This window comes from Festucalex cinctus, chromosome 10 (assembly GCF_051991245.1).
Source record: "Festucalex cinctus isolate MCC-2025b chromosome 10, RoL_Fcin_1.0, whole genome shotgun sequence".
Lineage (NCBI taxonomy): Eukaryota > Metazoa > Chordata > Actinopteri > Syngnathiformes > Syngnathidae > Festucalex > Festucalex cinctus.
In genome coordinates, this window is record NC_135420.1 from 24,895,102 (window position 1) to 24,916,093 (window position 20,992).

At 42.0% G+C, this 20,992-nt stretch overlaps 3 protein-coding genes and 1 long non-coding RNA gene across 10 annotated transcripts in view; 2 read left to right on the forward strand and 2 right to left on the reverse strand.

Annotated features, from left to right (window-relative positions):
- nipa2 (NIPA magnesium transporter 2) overlaps positions 1-2,818 on the reverse strand; it is a 6,737-nt gene extending 3,919 nt beyond the window's left edge. Inside the window, exons 1-2 of one of the 3 annotated variants that reach the window (XM_077533756.1) lie at positions 2,541-2,818; positions 1,156-1,419 (exon numbers count right to left, since the gene is read on the reverse strand). In XM_077533756.1, the coding sequence (XP_077389882.1) occupies positions 1,156-1,294 (139 nt within the window). In that variant the 5' untranslated portion in view covers positions 1,295-1,419; positions 2,541-2,818. Of the gene's footprint in view, positions 1-1,155; positions 1,420-1,919; positions 2,077-2,497 lie in introns of those variants that run through there. The other 2 variants (XM_077533755.1, XM_077533754.1) reach the window with 2 other exon arrangements.
- LOC144026769 (uncharacterized) overlaps positions 1-2,881 on the forward strand; it is a 4,299-nt gene extending 1,418 nt beyond the window's left edge. Inside the window, exon 2 of the long non-coding RNA XR_013285293.1 lies at positions 1,055-2,881. This is a non-coding gene — a long non-coding RNA (uncharacterized LOC144026769). The remainder of the gene's footprint in view (positions 1-1,054) is intronic.
- Positions 2,882-3,612: 731 nt separating this feature from the next.
- Positions 3,613-7,965, reverse strand: nipa1 (NIPA magnesium transporter 1). Its single transcript, XM_077533757.1, is given in 6 exon segments — positions 3,613-4,503; positions 4,505-4,805; positions 4,874-5,034; positions 6,296-6,386; positions 6,721-6,768; positions 6,905-7,965. Coding segments are annotated over 6 exon segments (906 nt in total). The 5' UTR covers positions 7,038-7,965; the 3' UTR covers positions 3,613-4,331.
- The window catches only part of herc2 (HECT and RLD domain containing E3 ubiquitin protein ligase 2), a 48,759-nt gene continuing 35,281 nt past the window's right edge, over positions 7,515-20,992 (forward strand). For 3 of the 5 annotated variants that reach the window (XM_077533721.1, XM_077533719.1, XM_077533720.1), the window contains exons 1-19: positions 7,516-7,725; positions 8,848-8,972; positions 9,155-9,248; positions 10,948-11,076; positions 13,507-13,726; positions 13,812-13,912; positions 14,845-14,986; positions 15,067-15,171; positions 15,364-15,535; positions 16,434-16,607; positions 16,706-16,894; positions 16,968-17,119; positions 17,824-17,981; positions 18,043-18,156; positions 18,313-18,564; positions 19,158-19,351; positions 19,451-19,651; positions 19,769-19,997; positions 20,123-20,247. In XM_077533721.1, coding sequence (XP_077389847.1) covers positions 8,901-8,972; positions 9,155-9,248; positions 10,948-11,076; positions 13,507-13,726; positions 13,812-13,912; positions 14,845-14,986; positions 15,067-15,171; positions 15,364-15,535; positions 16,434-16,607; positions 16,706-16,894; positions 16,968-17,119; positions 17,824-17,981; positions 18,043-18,156; positions 18,313-18,564; positions 19,158-19,351; positions 19,451-19,651; positions 19,769-19,997; positions 20,123-20,247 — 2,823 coding nt within the window. In that variant the 5' untranslated portion in view covers positions 7,516-7,725; positions 8,848-8,900. Of the gene's footprint in view, positions 7,726-8,847; positions 8,973-9,154; positions 9,249-10,947; positions 11,077-13,506; positions 13,727-13,811; positions 13,913-14,844; positions 14,987-15,066; positions 15,172-15,363; positions 15,536-16,433; positions 16,608-16,705; positions 16,895-16,967; positions 17,120-17,823; positions 17,982-18,042; positions 18,157-18,312; positions 18,565-19,157; positions 19,352-19,450; positions 19,652-19,768; positions 19,998-20,122; positions 20,248-20,992 lie in introns of all 5 variants that reach the window. The other 2 variants (XM_077533724.1, XM_077533723.1) reach the window with 1 other exon arrangement.

The window sequence follows — 20,992 nt, forward strand, 5'->3', positions numbered from 1 at the left end:
AATGTCGCCTGCGTTTAAAATAATTGTGGGAATGCTTCAGCATTCCCCCACATATGTTATTGTCAGTTTTATTCTCCACACTTTTTTGCCGCCTAACAACTCCCACATACTTCCAATTTACATTGTTCAAATTTCAACTCGCTTAAAAAATTCCTGACTTCCGGGGTATATATAGCGTCTGATTCCAAATTACTTTCAGTATTTGCACAATTTCACATTTAATATCAACTTTTCGCCATTCATTTTCAATGGGACAGACATTGAACTTTTTCTAAGTATCACTTTCCACGCCCACTTCCATATATATTATATAACTTATCATCATTACCAGATGTCTGAGACTGTTCTGTGGCACAGTTGGTAAAGCACATTGTCCAGTAACCAGGAGGTTATAATTTCATAATTTATCTCTCAATGCGCTTTCAGCATTCCCACGCAATTTCTCCAGAAATTGCACTTAGTCTAGTTAAAAAAAAAAATGCTTCCGATGCAAAAGGCTGGCAGAATTGAGCAGCTGGTTTTGCTGCAACGTTGCCGGTGGCTCAACCCGACTGACTATACAGCAGGGCGGTCTCCAAAATGTGCCTCCACTGGTTTTTCCATAAGTCGCAGCTTTCCGGGTTGCACAATCACGAGCTGGCAGGACGTGCCAGCTAAGGTTAAAGTTATGTTTGTAAACAATAGCAAAAGTGAGTCAAACTAACCTGAACTGATGAAAAAAGCTGATTGTGTTTGGGGTTGCGCTACCAGATAAGTCGATGCTTATCTGTCCACAACTATTTATCGATAGTTGAAAGCAAAAGTTTACATTTACGTTTTTAGGTGTTTAGAAATTCTAAATTATTTTTCATTTGCGAAATGCCAGAGTAATTTTTCATTACTTTCCTCAAAATCAGCGCTTTTCAGGTCTAAAAATGTCTTTAATGTGTTTATCTGAAATCCATGCCATTCAAAGCAAACCCTAAGTCACATCTGTTGCCATAATGATGATGCTTGCAGCTTGATTTGACCATTCTCACAATATAATTTTCACTGTCCACCTTTGTTTTACAAGTGAACTCGGGAGAATGCCATTTTTGTGGCAATCTAGGCTACGAAGTTCACGTGAAAGGTAAATATGACTCCATCCCGCACACGTCGCTGAAAGCTTCTTACCGGCTCGCATGGATCCCTTCCTGGCCAAACGCAGCAGGCCCTTCTTCTTGAGGATGAAGCTGCCTCCGATGAAGATGCTGGAGCTGATGGCCAGAGCCAGGCCGATGTAGAAATCGTACTTGCCGTGGTCCTGAGCCATCCCGAAGCCGCCGGACGTGCTGCTATTGCTGCTGCTGTTGTCGTTTTTCTCCTGTGCCGCATTGACTACCAGGCAGCGAAGAAGTCCTTGCTGGCCAGAGGCGCAGCTCAAGTCGAGCCACACGCCTTCGGGGAAATAAAATAAAAAGTAGTTGTTAAGAAAGAATATTTTTGTTGGTCATCATCCTGTAGCGGTAAACAAACTTTCCTGACAAAAAAATTGGCATTCTGGAGAGCTGACTTGGAACGTTTGAATCTTATATGTTCATTTTCTCTTTTATGTACGCTTTCCGACCTTTGCCACTTTTATGTTCATGTTCTCTTTTATGTCTGCTTTCTCTCATTCTGTCGCCTTACCTACATTTAAGATGAAAAGGAACAAGCCTATTTTGACAAAGTGAGAAGAAGAAAGTACACATTTGGAAAAGGTCATCAGATTAAAAACAAAACTCAAGTACAGATGCCTGAAAAATCAAATTAAGTACAGTAACAAATTAATTCTTAAACAAATCCAGACGGGGTGGAGGTCATTTGTTTCTGTCCTATCGTTAAGTAGGCAAGCCAGTTGTTAAAATTCCATACAAAACGTGAACACGTTCCAATCTTAGGACAACTAATCCACGCACCATTTTCGCTACAAAAAGTCCAATTCGGTTCCGACGACGAGTCCAAAGCTTTTACGCTGCACTCCATGGCGAGCTCCAGAATCTCGTTTAACCGGCTCGCTCTCCTTTGGAAACACCAAAGGCACTCCACTTCCCACTCCAACGCGTAGTTTTTTTTTTTTTTTTTTTTACGCCTCGTTGTCACGCGTTCTCTTATGATAATTAAGAACCATTTTGGCTTCCTTCCTCTTTATTTTTATTTTTTTTCGTCGTCGTCACACTCAGGTGACAGGTGAGCGTAATTAGCTTCGTAGCTAGCTCGCACCGTAAGGAGGCCAAGTTTGGTTTATTTTCACTCGGGACTGATCTTTATTTGCCACTAACTTTTAAACAATAACTTGAGATGTAGGCAAAATATATATTTTTTGTGATAAATCAAACAAAAAGGCGAATAAACTCGCACTCCACATACACACGCTAGCGGCGCTAGCTTCCCTAGCATGAGGCGCTAACTCCGGCTAGCCAAAGTCGGTCACCGTACCTAAAACAATGTCACTTTTATTTTTGATTAATCCGATTATTATTATTTTTTTTGGTACCTTTCTAAAGACACTCCACGACAATCGGCTGAGTAGAGCTCACACCCAGGGCCGCTTGAGAACCATCACAAAAACCATCCATCTCTGTATGTGCAGCGTCCATCACAACCGACGAGACGACTGGCCGGCCGTCTTTCCGGCTGGCATCTCGGGCAGATTGAGGCAGCTTGTGCCGCACGTTGAGCAGCCGGCAGCGGCCCCAAGCGCCACAGTGTTCACGCGTGGGATCACACGTTCCTCTCCTGCACCTCCCACACACATTCATACAAAAGGGGGCGTTTCTAGACCACTCGTCCCAAAAACAAAAAACAGGACTATGGGTAAGCAAACGTATTTTTCAATGACTTCACTGATATTTAAAATAAAAAAGGCAACTTGCATTCATCTGTCGTCTTTGTCAGCCCTATTTTGTGTATTTTATGTTTCTTTTTCAATTAATGTTCTGTAAATGTTATTTTTGTGCCATTTTTGACGTTCTACTTTATTTGGATTTTTGACTGTTGTCATAGCGACCAGTAGAAACTTGACAGCCAGTCATGCGCTCACACGTACAACAGGTTTGTTTATTTTTAGATTTATCAAAACATAAAAGTTATTGACCATGGCAAAGGCAACTATTTTGAGTACAGCAGTACATACCTGTAGAAGGCTAGGCACTTTGTGACAGTATCTAAACAATTGACCAACTTTCTGTTTCAGACTGAATATGAGCTATTCTTGAGGCGATACCTTCCGTAAAAGTATATTATGGTAGGCTACTGTAATACAATGCACAGTTTGATAACACTGCACTTAAATATAGGGCAGAAAGTACTGAAATAAAGATTCAATTAAAATGTATGGCACATCAAAATGAAATAAAAATCTACCAAAATAAAAGTTTACAAACAGTTCTTAAAAATGACACGCAAATGATTCAACTGAAATGTACTTTTAGGTACTTGGCAAACTACAAGACAAAATCAAAATGAATCGAGTGATTGGACAGTGTAATATATAATAAGTTTGTTAGTGTTAAGTAGCATTTTTGTGTGTGTGCAGTTTTCCATTGGAAAGCCAAGACAAGTCAGTCCAGCCGACTAGTGACAATCCACAAGTGAACCACTTCAAAGTAGTTTGTAATTGCTTATTGATGCCACAAGGTGGCACTTGAAAACACTTCAAACAAAGGATCATAAAGCATCAACACTATCTCGAGCATGTAGGCTCCTCGTCCGCCATATTGCCCAAAGTGTTTTCCCCTCGTCCGCTATTTAGCCCTTAGCTAGTGCTAGCGCTTGTGCACTTGTGGGAGTATCTTTGGCTTTTTCGCCCTCTTTTTTTTCCCATATCATGGCCCCAACGAAGAAGAAAGCTACGTCTTCTATCAATGTTGGTCCAGCCAAAAGAAAAGCTATTACCATGGAAACGAAGCTAAACATCATAAAAAGATCGCACAAAGGAGAGACAACGACGAACATCTGCAAAGACTTGGGCTTCAGTCGGACAGTCGTGAGGCATCTTATTATTATTTTTTTTATTTTAATGTATTTTATATTTTTATGCAAGTTATTTTGATGTAAATATTGACTTTATTGGGGAAATTCGACTTAAGTCGAAATTTGGGTTACATCACTAGCGTAGAAACGTAACTCGAGGACTCCGTGTACATGAATGAACACATGGTACGTAAATAACTATTCAGTTGGTAAATTACTCAACACAAACAAAGCACCACATTAGCCTCGTCAATAGTATTAGCCACGCTAGCATAAATTCACACAAGTCATTGAAGTCACATGTTGGCATTTCGACAAAAAAAATAAGCTAGCTTTCACAAAGCGGTGTAAAAATGTCACTGCGTCTTTTTCGTTTGCTCCCAAGTGAGCGAGGCCCCCTGCGATATGCGCAGCAGGGCGACGCCCACGCACACCGTGGCCAAGCCGCACAGCGCGGCGAGCCAGTCGGCCGCCGTCAGCGCCGCCCACTCCCTGAAGAGCAGCGCCGACGACACCAGCGCCGCCGCAGTACGCCGCCTCGAACACGTGCGAGTCGAACGCCTCCAGGGCCTTGTTGATGTAGAACAACTGCAGCAGGACGCTGGCGCCCAGCGTGGCCAGCAGGCCCAGGAACAGGGCGAGGGCGGGGCCGCCCGAGAGGGCGTCGCCCGCCGCCAGGCCCAGGCTCTTGCAGCAGGGCACCGTGAGGCTTCCCAGCAGGGAGCAGATGGCCACGTAGGCCCCCATGCTGGACGGGACGCCGGCGGGGGACGTCCGTCTGATCAGCGCCGCCAGAGTCAGCGCCACCAGGAGCACGTAGGTCACAAACACTGGGAAGGCCACACAATTGTTGCTTGTTATTCATTTGAATTGAATTTAAAAGTTGTTGAAAAGTCACCTGGATCTGCCAGCCTGGCCGCCAGTTGGCGCGCCGACGTCACGCTCTCCGAGGCGGGCGCGTGCAGCACCAGCACGGCCGAGCCGCAGCAGGTGGCCACGCAGCCCAGTTTTCCCACGATGTTTAAACGCTCCTTCAGGATGCGGGAGGCCAGCACGGCTCTGGACGACACCAAAAGTACAATTATCGGTCAAACATGCCTCACACACGGACGGAATTTTGGCCTGTTTTACTGCCGCTTCTCTTCTTCTTCTTTTTTTTAAATTGATTCCAAGTACACTCGTTAAAATTGTGTTTTCGAAAATGAACATTTTATTGGTGTAAAATAAATGCATTACAATTTTATTTACAAAAATACATACTTAATTTTAGATTTTATTTTAAGAAATTTTGGCCTGTGTTATTTGAATTAATTCCAAGTATGCTCATTAAAGTTCCATTTTACAAAATCTACAATGTATTGGTAAAAAATGCATCAACATTTATTTGCAAAAAAAAAAACATGTTTAATTTGTTCAAAAAATATACAATTTTTAGATGTTATATTGAGAATTTTGTCCTGTTTTACTGCCACTTCTCTTCTTTTTTTGAATTGATTCAATGTACACTCGTTAAAATTGTGTTATAGAAAATAACAAATAAAACATTTTATTGGTCAAAGATGAAGTCAATCAAATTATATTTGAGAAAATCCATGTTTTATTGGTCAGAAATAAATGCATTTCAATTTTATTTATGAAAATACATGCTTAATTTTAGATTTTATTAAAAGACATTTTGGCCTGTTTTATTGCCACTTTCCTTATTTGAATTAATTCCAAGTATACTCGATAAAATTTCATTTTACAAAATATACATAGTGTTGGGGAAAAAAAAGAATAACTTTAAATTTTATTTGCAAAAAACATGTTTAATTTGGCCAAAAAATATAAAAGTTTTAGATTTTATGTTTTGAAAATTTTGTTTTGTTTTAAAATTTTGGGAGTCTGAGATATGGTTCATTTGTTAAAAATACACTATTTTTAATTAAATTCCAGAAAATTTAATCGATTTTATTAACACTTTATTTGTAATTTTCCATTACGAATGACAGAAATGAACAACCCAGGAAAATTTAAGTTTAAATGCATTTTAAAAATTGTTGGTTTAGTTAATTTAAATTGTTTTATTTTTTACATTTAAGAAAAATGTGTTTAATTGGCCTATTTTTTTATTTGATCTGTCTATACTGGATATATCTAATTCGTCAAAAATTCACCACATTAAATTTATTAAATGTATGTTATTTGTCAAAAAGTCTTTTCCTCTCTATTAGATGCTATATTTCGTCCTAAAAATATAAGATCTAAAAATTATCATAATATTTGATGGTGTGACACTGTGACCAGACATGTGCAATATGTATGCAACACATTTACATACCCAAACAGAACTCCCAGTGCTCCCAGTGGCGTGACTATAACGGCAGGGGCCGCGTTGTAGGCCAGGAAATTCCCAATTTGACCGACGACCACTTCATGACATGGGAGAAAAAAAATGTGCATTTTAACATAAACGTTCACCACCCAGACAAGGACAAACTCTTCTTTGTGTCGGAGAACGAGTGACAACAAACACACAGTACAGTACTGTGAACCTTAGTCACAATGTGTTTTTCTTCTAAAGAATCTAACAATTCACAAATATCACACATACCAAAACAGTCACAAACACCACCCAAAAAATACTTTTTTTTTTTTTAATGTGAGTTTTTTGGGGCGGGGCGTGTGTGTGTGTGCACGATTTGTTTTGTACACAATACTGTATTGTTCCTTCTCCATTTGAACGGCAGGTGTCGCCAAACTCACTGGACAGCGTGCCGCTCCACCACACAACATCTTTCAAGTAGGATACACCTGAGGGTAAAAAAAAAAAAGAAAAAAAAAAAGGAAAATAATTCGGTTAAGCGAATCCATCTGAATTGCTCGCTGAGTCAACTTTTGAAGAAGAAGAAAAAAAGTTTGTGAGTTTTCGTCAAATGTCCCATCGTACCTCGTTCTCGCGAGCGTAATATCCCCTTCTTCTGCAGCACAAACGTCGAGCCGTTGATGAAACTGGAAATAACCGCGATCGCTATGCCAACAGTTGGCTTCGAGACGCCACTCGGGTCCGAGTCTGACAACATTAAAGTGTGTATTTCCCCCGAACTACAGGAGAACGTTTTCCAGCGTCATCCGCAGTCGGGATGCAGGACTGTGGTTCCCAGGAGGTGGAATGGTGCGCATGCGCAGTTCGCCGCAATTTCGTGATATTTCAGGCACAAACTATTTTTTTGAAAAAAAGAAATGACTCATATTTCCCATCAATAATATATATTTTTAAGTAATTTGAAAAAGATATAAATGTTACTGTTGGTAGGTTATCAGTGAGTCGCATAAAGACTTCTATTTTTTTCTTTCTTTTTTTTTTATCCAATTATCTTTACTTATATTCAAGTCCAGCACTTTTGCCACATGTCATTATTTCAGACAGTATAATTTATACTTTTTAATAATTAAAAAATAAAATTCCGCAGGCTTCCGCGCTTACGACCCGCCTTGAATTTGGAATGAGCGCGTGATTTAGAAATAGTCAGTGCCGAGCGGGCGGAGCGTTAGGCACTTTGTAACGAGTGAACGTGCCTTCATTCACTCCACCCCCCACATTGGCGGCCCCGGAAGAAACAAAGAAATCCAACAATCGCCCTGTCATTGCTAATGGGTCTCTATGGTTTTTGCCCCGTTCTGCGAACTGTCAATCAAGTCCAAATAATGCAGCATAGTAGCTGAGGAGAAGGACGGCAAAGGCGTCAGCGCGTCAGCGGAAGACCGCAGGTAATGTCTTCTTCTGAACTATGAAGCCGTTTAAATACTAATTTCTCCCCAAATCGTTTCGACTGGGTGTCACTCTTTCGGAGGTGAGTTCCAACGGGCGAGAATGACGACAGCTGGATTAGCATGGCTAGCTGTGGCTAACGTTGTACAGTATTCCCATTGCGGCAGGCTACTTAGCATTAGCCGCCGAGCTAAAGGGCTCACTACTTTGCCTCCATAAATATTAATAATATAGATATGTATATGCAGCTGCGTTGTCGTGGGTTAACTATGACATCCCGCCTGCTATTTTAAAGCTACGACAATGATGTTTTGCCTCACCCTCCCATCGTCATGTCACGATAAATACACGCACGCGCATACATAAACGTATGTAATTCCTCGTTAGACTAATTGGTATTATGTTCATGTTCATGTTTATTCTAGACATGATAGTCTCTCAACGATGCAGCGACTGTGTGACGTTCTCGTCGCGATTAAAATGAAAAACAACTAAATTTAGATGCAGCAGCAGCATCAGCAACCTATTTTTCTGGTCCAGCCTGTAAACATCTCATGATTGAATTTCCAAAAGTGTTGCAATCATATAATGAGATCAGTGGCCTGCTACTATCGTGTTTACATTACACTATGCATTTCGTAAATTGAGTGTCCTTTCATTCCACCATGTCAAAGCTGCTAAGCTATTTTTTTCTCCTCAGAGGGCTGTTATGACTGGGATTTTGCCTCCTCAAACAAAAAAATGGTGGATAGATGTTTGCTTGCAATATATGAAAGTTATTAACATTGAAGACAAGTCACTGAGAACCAGAGTGTGCTAGCTCTATTTTTGTGTTTTTGCCAGATTTTAAAGCTTTATGACTTCCACTAAAAATTGAATGCTGTTGGAGTAATCGGTCTAATCTCTCAGTATTTTACGAAAGATGATAAATAACATGAAGTTGACGAACATGATTAGCTTTCGATGCCCGCATAGAATGATGCGGTGGGCTGGATCTGGCCGTCGGGTCTTGAGTTTGACCTGTGCGGTATATGCAGCATGTGTTATGTTGCATGGATGAGATCACATGTCATTTGATGTATTACACAGTCATGTTTTTTTTTCTTCTTTCATGTTTACAGGTTGGCTGCGTTTGCAGCCCAGAGAGAAGCAGGCGAGGGGGGTGGGGGAAAAGATGCCGTCTCCGTCTTTTAACCTCGACGCTCAGAGAAGATTTCATGACAAATGGCTCAAGATAGATTTACAGGTATGTGACGCAATAATCAACAAAGGTGACCTGATGGGTTGCAAAATTCGGGCAAAAAAAAAAAAAAGTTTACCCTGTTTGTTGGCAGCCAAGCCCGCTGGCCTCACTGGGCTACATTTATCTCAGGCTATCCGATCATGTGAAAGTGATCATTTGTCAAATATTTTGATTTCCTCTGGCAGTGGGCCTTCTCCGCAGAAGGGCTGAGCGAGATGTGGAACGAAATGGTGAAGGATGAGGAGATAACATTCAACGGAGAGGAATCGGCGCATCCAGGTATGACACCATCTTGGCATGTTCAGATAATTTTCTCACTAACAGCAAAAAATACTATGAGTTACTTTGACCCGGGGTGTGTTTTAATAACCCGGGGGAAAAAATAATCCAGTAATAGTCTTTTCTCATTAGAAATAACCAACCATTTTCATTGTGCATGATGGTTACATTCATTACTACAACTCTTTTTGATTTTTTTTTCTTATGGTTCAAATTTACCAATTTTACAGTTAAACTAATAAAATATACTAAAATAATAGGTATGGTTAAGCAACAAAATAGTAGGGATAGACCGATTATCGGCCGGGCCGATTATCGGTGCCGAAATTTGGCATTTTGACAAATGTCGGCATCGGCCATTTTTTGAATCTGAAGGCCGATAAAGCTGTAATCTCATTGAGCAGTGAATACTTGTGAATGTAACGAATTTGTGGTTTTCATCAGGAATTTTAAGATATTCAGTCAGTTTTTATTTATCGTAAACACATTTGGAACATATTCAGACAATTTCTCACTGCGAAGATCTTTTGTAACGTTTTACGAACCCGAATAAAAAACCCAAATTAGCTATATTAGCATGCATTTGTCACTCCGTGAGATATGGGGAACTTTTCATTTATGGGTCTATTTAAATTTCCACTTTATTGGAGGGAAAGAAAAAAAAAACTGACACACTTTTTATTTTAAAAAATTAAATCAAGAAATTATGTTGAAATTTTAGAAAACTTGGGAAGCTATTTACTTGCTTTTTAATTATTATTATTATTATTTTAATTTAGCTTAACCCATGCTAATGACCCTGGAAGCGCTGCAATTTTTGTTAACAAATTGTCAATATTGTTTTTATATATTTATTTGTTCTATTATATTGCAAATTGAATATCTGCTTGAAATATCGGTTATCGGTCTCCTTGTTTACGAATAATCTGTCTCGGTATCGGCCTTGAAAAAACCATATCGGTCTATCACTACAAAATAGTTGGGTCTGAATTTGTTGATGCGATACAGACGCACATGCTTATGGTATAGAAACTTTGCTCATCCATTTCACGCTCTTGTTTTATTCTCTAGTGTAGGTTAACCTGTTTAGGCAGCAGACTAGATGGGTCTGAATCAATTGGTACAATTTAGACATTGATAGGCTAACTTCACTCTCCTGTTATCATTACTGATCTCACATGACGCTCTCTTCCTGTTTTGACATCCGCTGCAGCCCATTTAGGCAGCAAAATAGTCGGGTCTGAATCAGTTGTAGACATTTTGATGTCATAACTTTGCTCATCTGTCAAAATGTTCTTGCACCATATTTTGCTGTTGTGCTGTGTCTGTTTTTGTGGCCGACAAGTCAGGTCTGAAATTGTTGATGCGATGGAAACGCTTTGCTTCATTTACCCGTCAAAATAATCATTGCGCAAAATCACAAATTCTGAATGTTTCCTCTTTTGGTCTCTGGTCACCCATTTACGTGGCAGACTAGTCGGGTCTGAATTAATTTAGTATTTTTTTTCCCCTTACTGTACTGAATGTGAACCTAACTATAACCTTGAAAACAATGTACGTACCGAACTGGAATATATACCGATCACAAAAATGACACAAAATGGCGACTCTTAAAACTACTGTAGCTGCAGTTGCTACCTTCTGCAAGCTAATTTATGCTAACAAAGCTAACCCTGACTTTGTCTTTGCGGTCTTGCAGAAGACTGCCCGGGCTGTTTCACAGGTCAGAAGAAGGATGAAGCCAACGACAAGGAGGAAGCGGCGGCTGTGCCGTCTGCTGCTGTCCACCATTCCATCATCGACACCTGGGACTGGGGACGGCAACCAGGTGAGAGACGCTTGGCAATATCACCTATTATGCTTTTTTTTTTTTTTTGCATGTGCAAAGTGGCTTGCTCTTCAATGGTAACTTTTTTTTTTTTTTTTTGCAGATTCCGATATTTTTGTTTGCGTTAACGTGTTTTAAAAAAAAAAATCAGCCGACCGATTCTTACCACCGTAATGCGTCAATCAAGGAAGCGATATATTGTCGGTTGTGTTTACTAATGCGACTGGGTGGGACGCCTTTATGCTGCAGTGAGATAAGCGTCGAGTTGACTTTGTGGGGTTGGACGACTGCGTCTCACTATAGATTGAGGAAATGACATCATCAGTAACTGGATCGCCGTATGGATGGGCGCTCTCCCATCCGGGCTGAGGGTTCAAGCGGCACATTTCCTGCCCACCCGCCCCCACTCTTATCGCGCACGTCAGCACTTTTCAAACTAAGATAAATATTGATATGTAATTTGGTCTCTCGACTATGCTTCCTGTTTTGATCTCCACAGTCGCCTGTTCAGCAGCAGAATGGTTGGGTCTGAATTGTTTGATGCGATGTGGACCTATTGCTCTGCAAATTTTGCTCAGCCATCAAATTGGCCGCACATATATTTATATTTCATTTGCCCTGTTTTGATGTGCCGTAGCCTGTTTGGTCAGCAGACAAGATGGGTCTGAACTGGTTGATGAGTTATGGATAATGTGATATGCTAACTTTGCTCAACAGGGAACACCACTATATTCCGAGCTGAAGTTTTTTGTTTTTTTTTCCCCTCCGAACGTGTGAATGAGTAGCAGCGACTGCCGAGTGTGTTTGCTATGCATCCCAACGGCTGCGTACAGTTGAGGCAATGTTGCTCCCGCAGCCTCTGGCCAGTCTGGCTTATATGAAGGCTTAAGTGGATTTCCAAGCGGCTATTTTGGCCGTCTCGTCCGTCCCGCTCAGCGCTGGCTGCTGTGACCCCGTGAGGAAAACAAAGGGGGGCTGCTTGAACACACATTGCTTCAAAAACCGTGTCACATATTTATATCCATGTAATATGTATATATTTTATTTATGCTTGTTCTCTAATATTTGTTGAACTTAATTACAGAGCGAAAAATGGGCCTTTCTTTTTTTCCCTGCTTTTCTTTCATTTTTGTACAGGTTAATACTAGGGGTGTTAAAAAAAAAAATCGATTCGGCGATATATCGCGATACTACATCGCGCGATTCTCGAATCGATTAAAAAAAAATCGAATTTTTTTTATTTATTTTTTTATATATTTTTTTTATTATTTTTTCTTATTTTTTTTAAGAGCTCAGAATTGTTCATTCGGTAGTCTTACCGATTCAACGTCTTATCATCATTGCCTTTTTTTTTTTTTTTTTTTTTTTTTTTTTTTGTGTGTGTGTGTGTGAATCGATTTTTAAACTTCCATTTTTAATGGAAAAATATTCAACAAAACGTCTGACTTCGGGTTAGGATTCACACCTTGAGCATGGAAGAATGTTATATGAACGGAACATTAAGCCTTAATATTTTATTTTAATGCTGTTCAAACATGAAACAGATTACAACCTCTATAAGACTGAAATTTCAGATAAATAAATAATACATTTTCATATAAATCTTACACTCTACAAGCTTACTGATTAGTATTTTCTAAATTTGAATGAAAAAAAATCGCAACAATCGACTTATAAATTCGTATCGGGATTAATCGGTATCGAATCGAATCGTGACCTGTGAATCGTGATACGAATCGAATCGTCAGGTACTAGGCAATTCACAGCCCTAGTTAATACTGTTAATGTCGAACCATGTAACTAGGGGGCACAATAAAGCTACTACTATATTTGCCAATATGTAAATACCTGTAGTATAATATCAAATAAATAGGGGTGTCAAAATTAGTACGTTAATTTTGAGATCATTTAAAGTTACTTAATTTTTAAGTTTTTTTTAATGCACAATTAATGACTGCCTCTTGCTTGGAAAGCCTGTGTTGGGGGAATTCCAGTCGCAACACAGCAGACATGACCATGTCAAAAATTTAGAAGTAATAAATTTAATAATAATGCATATACTTGTGGAGACTGGGGCCATGTTAAAGATTAGATAGCTCTTAATCTGAAAAGAAAAATGCACTGATCTGTCTCTGTCTTATGAATGTAATTATGCCATCTAGTGGCAGAAAAATTACCAACACAAATCAATATCACACTGTTTTTTTTTTTACAGTACAGTACACCTTTTTAATTGTAACAAAATTTTATGAATTAATGAAATTACCATCTAAAAGATGCTGCTGTATTTCTATTTTAATTTTTTTTTCCACTTTTATGTTAACAAGAGTATGAAAAATTTGTGATTAATCGTGAAGTCATGTGATTAATTACAATTAAAAAACAAATAATTGCCTGACACCCCTACAAATAATTGGTGTGCGTTACCAGACGAGAAGGAGCTGAAGGATTGCCTGATGGTGCTGGTGGACGACCAGCAGAATCTGTCGGCCCAGTTGGCCAAGAGCACGCTGTCGGCTCGCCGTCTCTGCCAGCGTCTGGTCATCCTGGAGCGCTACCACATCGCACTGAGTTACAGCATTGTGGAGAAGGACACCTTCTCTTGGAGGTTCCCCGTCAGCCCCCCGCGGCCCGCCGTTGACAATAAAAGGTACGGAGACGCTAGCGTTACCTGGTCGCAATGTAATTTGTTCCTGCTGAATGTGATTTTTTTTTTTTTTTTTTTTCCTTCTCAGCCCACGTCCCGACAGCAAAAGTGTGGAAGGTTTGGCCATGGTGGGCTCCAGGGCGGCGCTCTCGTTCGCCTTCGCCTTCTTGCGTCGGGCCTGGAGGTCAGGTAGGAGACGTAGCAGTGAGCGGGGTTCTCCAAATTGGTTACATGAGTGGCCGACTGTTGCCAACTTGTTTTGCTGAAATTCTTTGAAATTTCCATCGCAGGTGAACAGTGTCGCAGAATTTAACGGCCAATCAAAAATGACATTATTGTCTTACATGATGGTTCACAGCAAACATTTTAAACAGTAATCGCTTGTAATGATAATTTGAAACCCTACTTTTTTAAACTATTGTTTGAAGTCATAACCCTAAACTGTAAGTGAGTGGGTGGCCCTGTAAACCACTAATGTGTGTGCACAGAAATATGCTTAGGCTGATTTGGCTTGTTTACGTTGTAGCATAATCAAAAATGACATGTTACTGGTTTGATGTTGTATTCTTTTTGAATAGCTAATCAATTACGCACTCTGATTAGTTTTATTCATGCCGTGATACGTTATATGAAATAATAATTAAGAATTAGAAGTGCAAAATCAGGCTAGAGAGAGTGATGAAAGCTATTTTATTTGTCTTTAAAGGGAAAGTAAAAAAAAATAAAAAAATCTTGACACTAATACGTGCTATGCAGCCCCACTAGTCTAAATACAGTATTTTGGTTAATATTGCGTTAGTGGAATATGAGTTAAGCAGCAAAATACAGCAGTTTTTATCAATGTCACAAGGCGGCCATATTGTCACAACCAATCAATGCTCAGTTTCAGAAAACAGGTGGTTACCTGATTGGTTACCTGAGCCCTGAGCAACTGTGATGTAATCTTCAGTTGACAGCAAGTGGAAAAATGGCCGCCCCCTGAGATGGATAAAAATAGCTGGATTTTGCTGCATAACTCATATTCCACAAATGTAATATTAATCTTGAAAACAATGCCACCTTTTAACCTTGACTCGAAAGTCTAACCGCGCTAAAGCATTAGCCTTTGTGCTTGGGTGCAGGAGATGATGCAGACCTGTGCAGCGAACTCCTTCAGGAATCTTTGGACGCTCTTCGAGCCCTGCCCGAGGCCACGCTGTTCGACGAGGGCACCGTGTCCTCCGTGTGGCTGGAGGTGGTCGAGAGGGCCACCAAGTTCCTCAGGTGAGCCCGCTGCTCACGCTTCATTCACGACACCCAATCCACTCGGCTTTCTCACATATTCTCGTCTTCCTGTGGATTAGTGACATCCACGGAAACGCCAGCACCAAGGCCAACATTCCTCTTCAAGACCAACACCTGGCGCTGGCCATCCTGCTGGAGCTGGCTGTGCAGAGGGGCACACTTAGGTACCTCACAAGCCACATGTAGTCCTGTCCTACCAGGGGTTTTCCTTTTCCTGCTATTATTCTAATCGTTTTGAAATGTTTCCACAAATCCTCTACTAAAATACAAATACATCTGCATATGATGTCCAAAATGAAACCAGCAACTTACAGGTGAAAGCTTCCTCTCGAGCATTGCTGACTTCCTGTTTGCAGTCAGCTGCTGTCCGCCATCCTGCTGCTGCTGCGCCTGTGGGAGAGCGGCACCCGCGAGATGGACAACGAACGCTCCACACAGGGCACCAGCGCTCCCCTGCTGCCCCTCCTGCAGCGCCTCAAGAACATTCACAGCAGCAAGGACGAGCCCATCCCAGATGAGGAACCGGAGGTCAGTCGGTGTTTTTGTTTGAGAATGACAATGGAACGGCTACGGTGGAACAGATTGCCTTTTGCGACGCTGGTTGATCTGCAAACACATTTTGTCCCCTGTGGAAGAGATGGAAATTGAATTTTTCCTTCTCAGGCTTCAACTGTTGGTATTGCAAAATCTTGAAAAACTAATCCTGGCTTGAACTCTTAAACCATGATTAAGACCCCAGCATGTAACTTGATCCCTGGCTTGAAACCCTAACACTGACTTGAAACAGTAATTTGTTCTGTAAAGGATTAATGGTTGCACTCATTTTTTAATTCTAACCTTGGGTTGAAAATGGTTGTTTGCACTCTTAACACTGACTTGAAACCCTTAATTTAAAACCTAATCCTTGTATGAAATCCTAACTCCGGCACAGAACCCTAATTTGAAATTCTACCCTTTTGTGTGAAAAAAAATTGTTTGAAACCCTAACCAGTCTTACAGCCTTAACCCTTGGCTTGAAACCCGAACAGTGGTTTGAACCCGGTTCATTAAAACTGTCATTTGAAACCTTAACTTTGCCTTGAAGTCCTAATCCGGGTTTAAAATCCTGATTTAAAATCGTAACCCTTCTGTGTGAAACCCAAACCCAGGAATTAAATCCTCATTTGTAACCCTAAGCCTGGTTTGGAACCTAGTTTTAAATCCTAATCCTTGTGTCATACTATACCCCAAATTGTTCTTGGTGCCATCTTTGTTTTATAGTTTTTGTGGTGATGTGGAAAAAGTCAAAAGAATGATTGTAAACTTGGATTGCTGATCCACAAGATGCTCATTTAAGAGTCTTAATGACATGAACATTTTCCCTTGCTCGGTTTATCTGAACCCATTCCAAAAATAATTGTCTAAATAATCAATTTGACATTTCCAGATCCTTTCGGCACCACTGAGTCCAAATGAAAGTTTCCTGCGCTACCTGACCTTGCCCCAGGACAACGACCTGGCCATTGACCTGCGACAGACAGCCGTGGTCATTCTGGCCCACCTGGACCGGCTGGCCACCCCCCGCAGCCCTCCGCAACTCAACTCGGCCACCACGCACACGGTGACTGACGGGCGTTTTTGCTCGGGCGGCTGCAACGGAATAATTTCATGGTCACGGACAAATTAAACTTGTAAGTCAATGTGTCTCATGCTTTTCAGGGGAACATGCAGGAGGTGATCGCCTGCGGGCTGGTCGGCTGGAAGCTTTACGCCAACTTGAACGGGCCCATCCAGTGCAAAGCCCTCGCTAACGTGGGCGTCACGCAAGTGGTGTGCTCCGAAAAGGGCTTCCTCATCCTGTCCAACAGTGGCGCCGTGTACGCCCAGAACTACAAGAGCACCACCCTGGTGAGAGGCGTCCTTGGGGTCGCTATTATTCCACTTCGCCACAGGTTGATGTATTTCTGTTTCCCCACACCAGGCACCCATGCTCATCTACGGGCTGAGCTCCAGGAAGATCATCAAGGTGGCGGCCCACCCGGAAGGGCAGCACTACTTGGCTTTGTCATCCAGCGGGGAGGTTTTCTCTTGGGGCTGCGGTGATGGCGGCCGTCTCGGACATGGCGACACCACGTACGAGCCACTCGCGACTCGCATAGCAACTTTAAATCGACCCTTTTCGCCATTTTCAGCAATAAAAAGTTAATATTGTGTCTAGAGTTAATCATTGATTAATGTATTATTTTTTCACGTACAATTAAAACTTTAAAACATATCTTGCCACTTGCTGTTGACCGAAAATGACATCACAGGTGCTCAGGTAACGACCAATCACGGCTTGCCTGTTTTCTGGGCTTGTTCATGTGACGTTTGCAAACTGAGCCACGATTGGTTGTTAGCTGAGCCCTGTGCACACATGACATTTTCAGTCGACAGCATGTGGCAACATTCGATTTTAAAGGTATTGTATACATGGAAGAACAATGAAGTTATCAAACAGAAAAATATTTAACTTCTTACAGCTGAAAGTGGCTCAATTAGTCAAGTAACCCTTGAAATCCCAAGTATCCCTGAAATGCTGCTTCACCATGTTTGCTCTGAACCCTGGCACCCACTAATTGACCCGAGTTTGCACACTTCTGAGCCCTACTGGGTTTATATTCCATTAGGCAATCCTCAATGTATTCAGGATCCAAACCATCCCCTTGCAAAATCTTAAAATCTATTCTGAAGATGACTGGGCTCAAGTCAAAAGAGCATTTCAGCCAACCAGAAGCAAAATTGATGATGATGTTGAAAACATAAAGTTCTGATTTTTTTTTGCTGCATGTTTGCAGGTATCTGGAAGAGCCGACCATGATCACCGCCTTCAACGGGAAGCAGGCGGGCAAGCAGGTGGTGCACGTGACCTGCGGGAGCACGTACAGCGCCGCAATCACCGCAGATGGCGAACTATATACGTGGGGACGTGGGAACTACGGTCGCTTGGGCCATGGTAAGACGTGCAAAAAAAAAAAAGCCACCTCATTTATGACTTTGATTCCGTCTGATTGCAGGCTCCAGTGAGGACCAGATGACGCCCATGTTGGTGACTGCGCTGAAGGGTATGAAGGTGGTGGATGTGGCGTGCGGCAGCGGCGATGCGCAAACGCTCGCCGTCACGGAGAATGGTGAGGAGGGCTTGGCGATAAGTCAGTATTCATATCGTATGTCACGTTAGACATGATCAATAATAAAAAAAAATGTTCCATTACCTTCAGTCAGTCAGACTCTGTCTCTGAATTAAACCTCATGCTCAAAATGGAATCCTACAACGTTCCATCCAGGTCAAGTATGGTCCTGGGGCGACGGCGACTACGGCAAGTTGGGCCGAGGAGGCAGCGACGGCTGCAAGACGCCCAAGCTGGTTGAGAAGCTGCAAGACTTGGACATCGTCAAGGTGTGCTGTGGCAGCCAGTTCTCGGTGGCGCTCACCAAGGACGGACAAGTGTACACGTGGGGCAAAGGCGACAACCAGCGCCTGGGCCACGGCACGGACGAGCACGTGCGCTACCCCAAATTGCTGGACAGTCTGCAGGGTGAGGGAGAAAGAGAGCTCCAGTGATCAACTGGTCAATTAGATCCATATTTTCTACAAATCAATGATCATGACCTACTATTATAAAACCCTTACTTGAGACCCGACTTGAAATCCTAACTTGAAACCCAAACCTCCCTGCTTAAAAAAAAAATAAAAAAATCATTTCAAACCATAAACTTAGCTTGAATTTGTCATCTGAAGCCCTAACACATTTTGAAATCCTAATTTGAAACCCAAATTTCAATCACTTCAACCAGAATTTGAAATTCTTAAACCTGCCTTTAAGCCCTAGACTGAAACCTTGCCCTATTTCAAAACCTAACCCAGTCTTGAAACCCTAATTTCAAACCCCAATCCTTGTTTAAAATCCTAATTTGAAACCCCAACTCAGTGTTAAAATCCAAATTTAACAATTAAGTTCCAAGCACTTGCTTGAAATCAGACTTCAGGCTTGAAACCCTTCTTTGAAAACATATCCTTACGATGATACCTTAGCCCAGGCTTTAATTAAACCCTAACTTGAGATCTTAATAGGAAATAATATGGAAAAAACACTTCTGATAGCGACCTGCGTGTTATGTTTGTAATCAGGGAAGAAGGTGGTGGACGTGGCCGTAGGCTTGTCGCACTGCCTCGTCCTGACTGACAACGGCGAGGTGCACAGCTGGGGCAGCAACGACAAGCTGCAGCACTTCGACACCCTCTTTTACAACAAGAAGCATCCCAAGGCTCTGCCGGGTCTCAAGTCCAAACACATCGTGGGCATCTCCTGCGGCCCGGGACAGGTGACACGGCACTTGGACATAACTTGCGTTGTTCATATATCTTAAAGGTTCATTTCAAAATACGTAAAAAAAATACGTATCTCTTCCTGTGTTCTCCAGAGTTTCATGTGGTCATCATGCTCCGAGTGGTCCGTTGGCCAGCGCGTTCCCTTCGTGGTGGACGTGTGCCCCATGACCTTCGAGCAGCTGGACCTGCTGCTGCGGCAGGTCAGCGAGGGCATGGACGGCAGCTCGGACTGGCCTCCCCCGCAGGAGAAGGAGTGCATGGTGGTTGCCGCGCTCAACCTGCTCAGGCTGCAGGTAATATTCACTTATACTTGGGATTGAATCGATTAGCAGGCTAGTAATCAAATCACGTTGTTGTTTTGGGTTGCCAAATATGTGCTTTCATTTTGACCGAAATTTCACTCGCTCCAGCTCCACGCCGCTATTAGTAACCAGGTGGACCCGGAGGAGCTGGGCCTGGGGCTCGGCAGCGCCCTGCTGTACAATCTCAAGCAAACGGTGGTCGTGCTGGCTAGCAACGCCGGCGTGCTCAACACGGTGCAAGCCGCCGCCCAGTCCGTCCTGCAGAGCGGGTGGTCCGTGCTGCTGCCCACCGCTGAGGAACGGGCGAGGGCCTTATCGTCGTTGCTGCCCAATACTGGTGAGAGCATAACTACGTTTACATTCTAGAATTGTTTTCATCAGCTTTAGCACTGTTAATTTTATTTAAAACAATACATTGACAGTGACCTTTTTTATTTTTTGTATTTATTTTTTTTGCCAAAGCATCTGGGAATGAGAGGAGCGTGACCCCCGGCCGCCGCTTTATGATCGACTTGTTAGTCAGCAGCTTGATGGCCGACGGCGGCTTGGAATCCGCACTGAAGGCGGCCATCACTGCCGAAATACAGGTCAGAGCTCGAACCCAAACCATTGAGGCCATTTTTAGCCAATCAGAATCCTGAAGAAAGTCATCAAGCAGCAATGGTTAATCGAGACAAATCAGACACTGAATGTTTTTTTCTTCTTCCGCATTTAAGAGGTCAAATGCTTTGAATTTAATGAAAAAACGTGATCAGTTTGTTTAAAAGTTGCAACTTGGTGTCCCCTATCTGTTTGGAGGCTATTGGGTAATTTGCTTTGAGTCAAAATGGCCAACTTCCTGTTCAAATTCGGACATGCCTCATTTATACTTTTTCATGCGTCTTGTCTTGACGTATACGGCAAATTTCATGTTAATTGGTGAAACTGTCACCAGAGGGGCTAAATTTTAAACTTTTCCGAGGCCCCTACTGTGTGAGAAATGGCTGATTGAAACCAAAATGGCCGACTTCCCGTTTATTTTTGGACATGGCTTCTTCACTTATATCCTATTATAGTCAAGTCATTTTTATTTGTAGACATCTCTACCCGATTTTGGGTTGATTGGCGAAAAATCTGCTGTGGGAGGTAACTGCGTCCGGTTATGGTAGACCCAACTTTGTGTCTGTGAGACTGGTGTCAGTTTTCTTACTTTTGAAGAATCACTAAATAGAAATGGCTGCTTCAATCCAAAATGGCTGACTTCTTCTAGACCCATGTGACTTATTTTTGTCCAGTTATGATTTTGTGTGCTTCAGTAAAGCTGTTTTTTTCCTAATTATCCAGGTGGGGTTT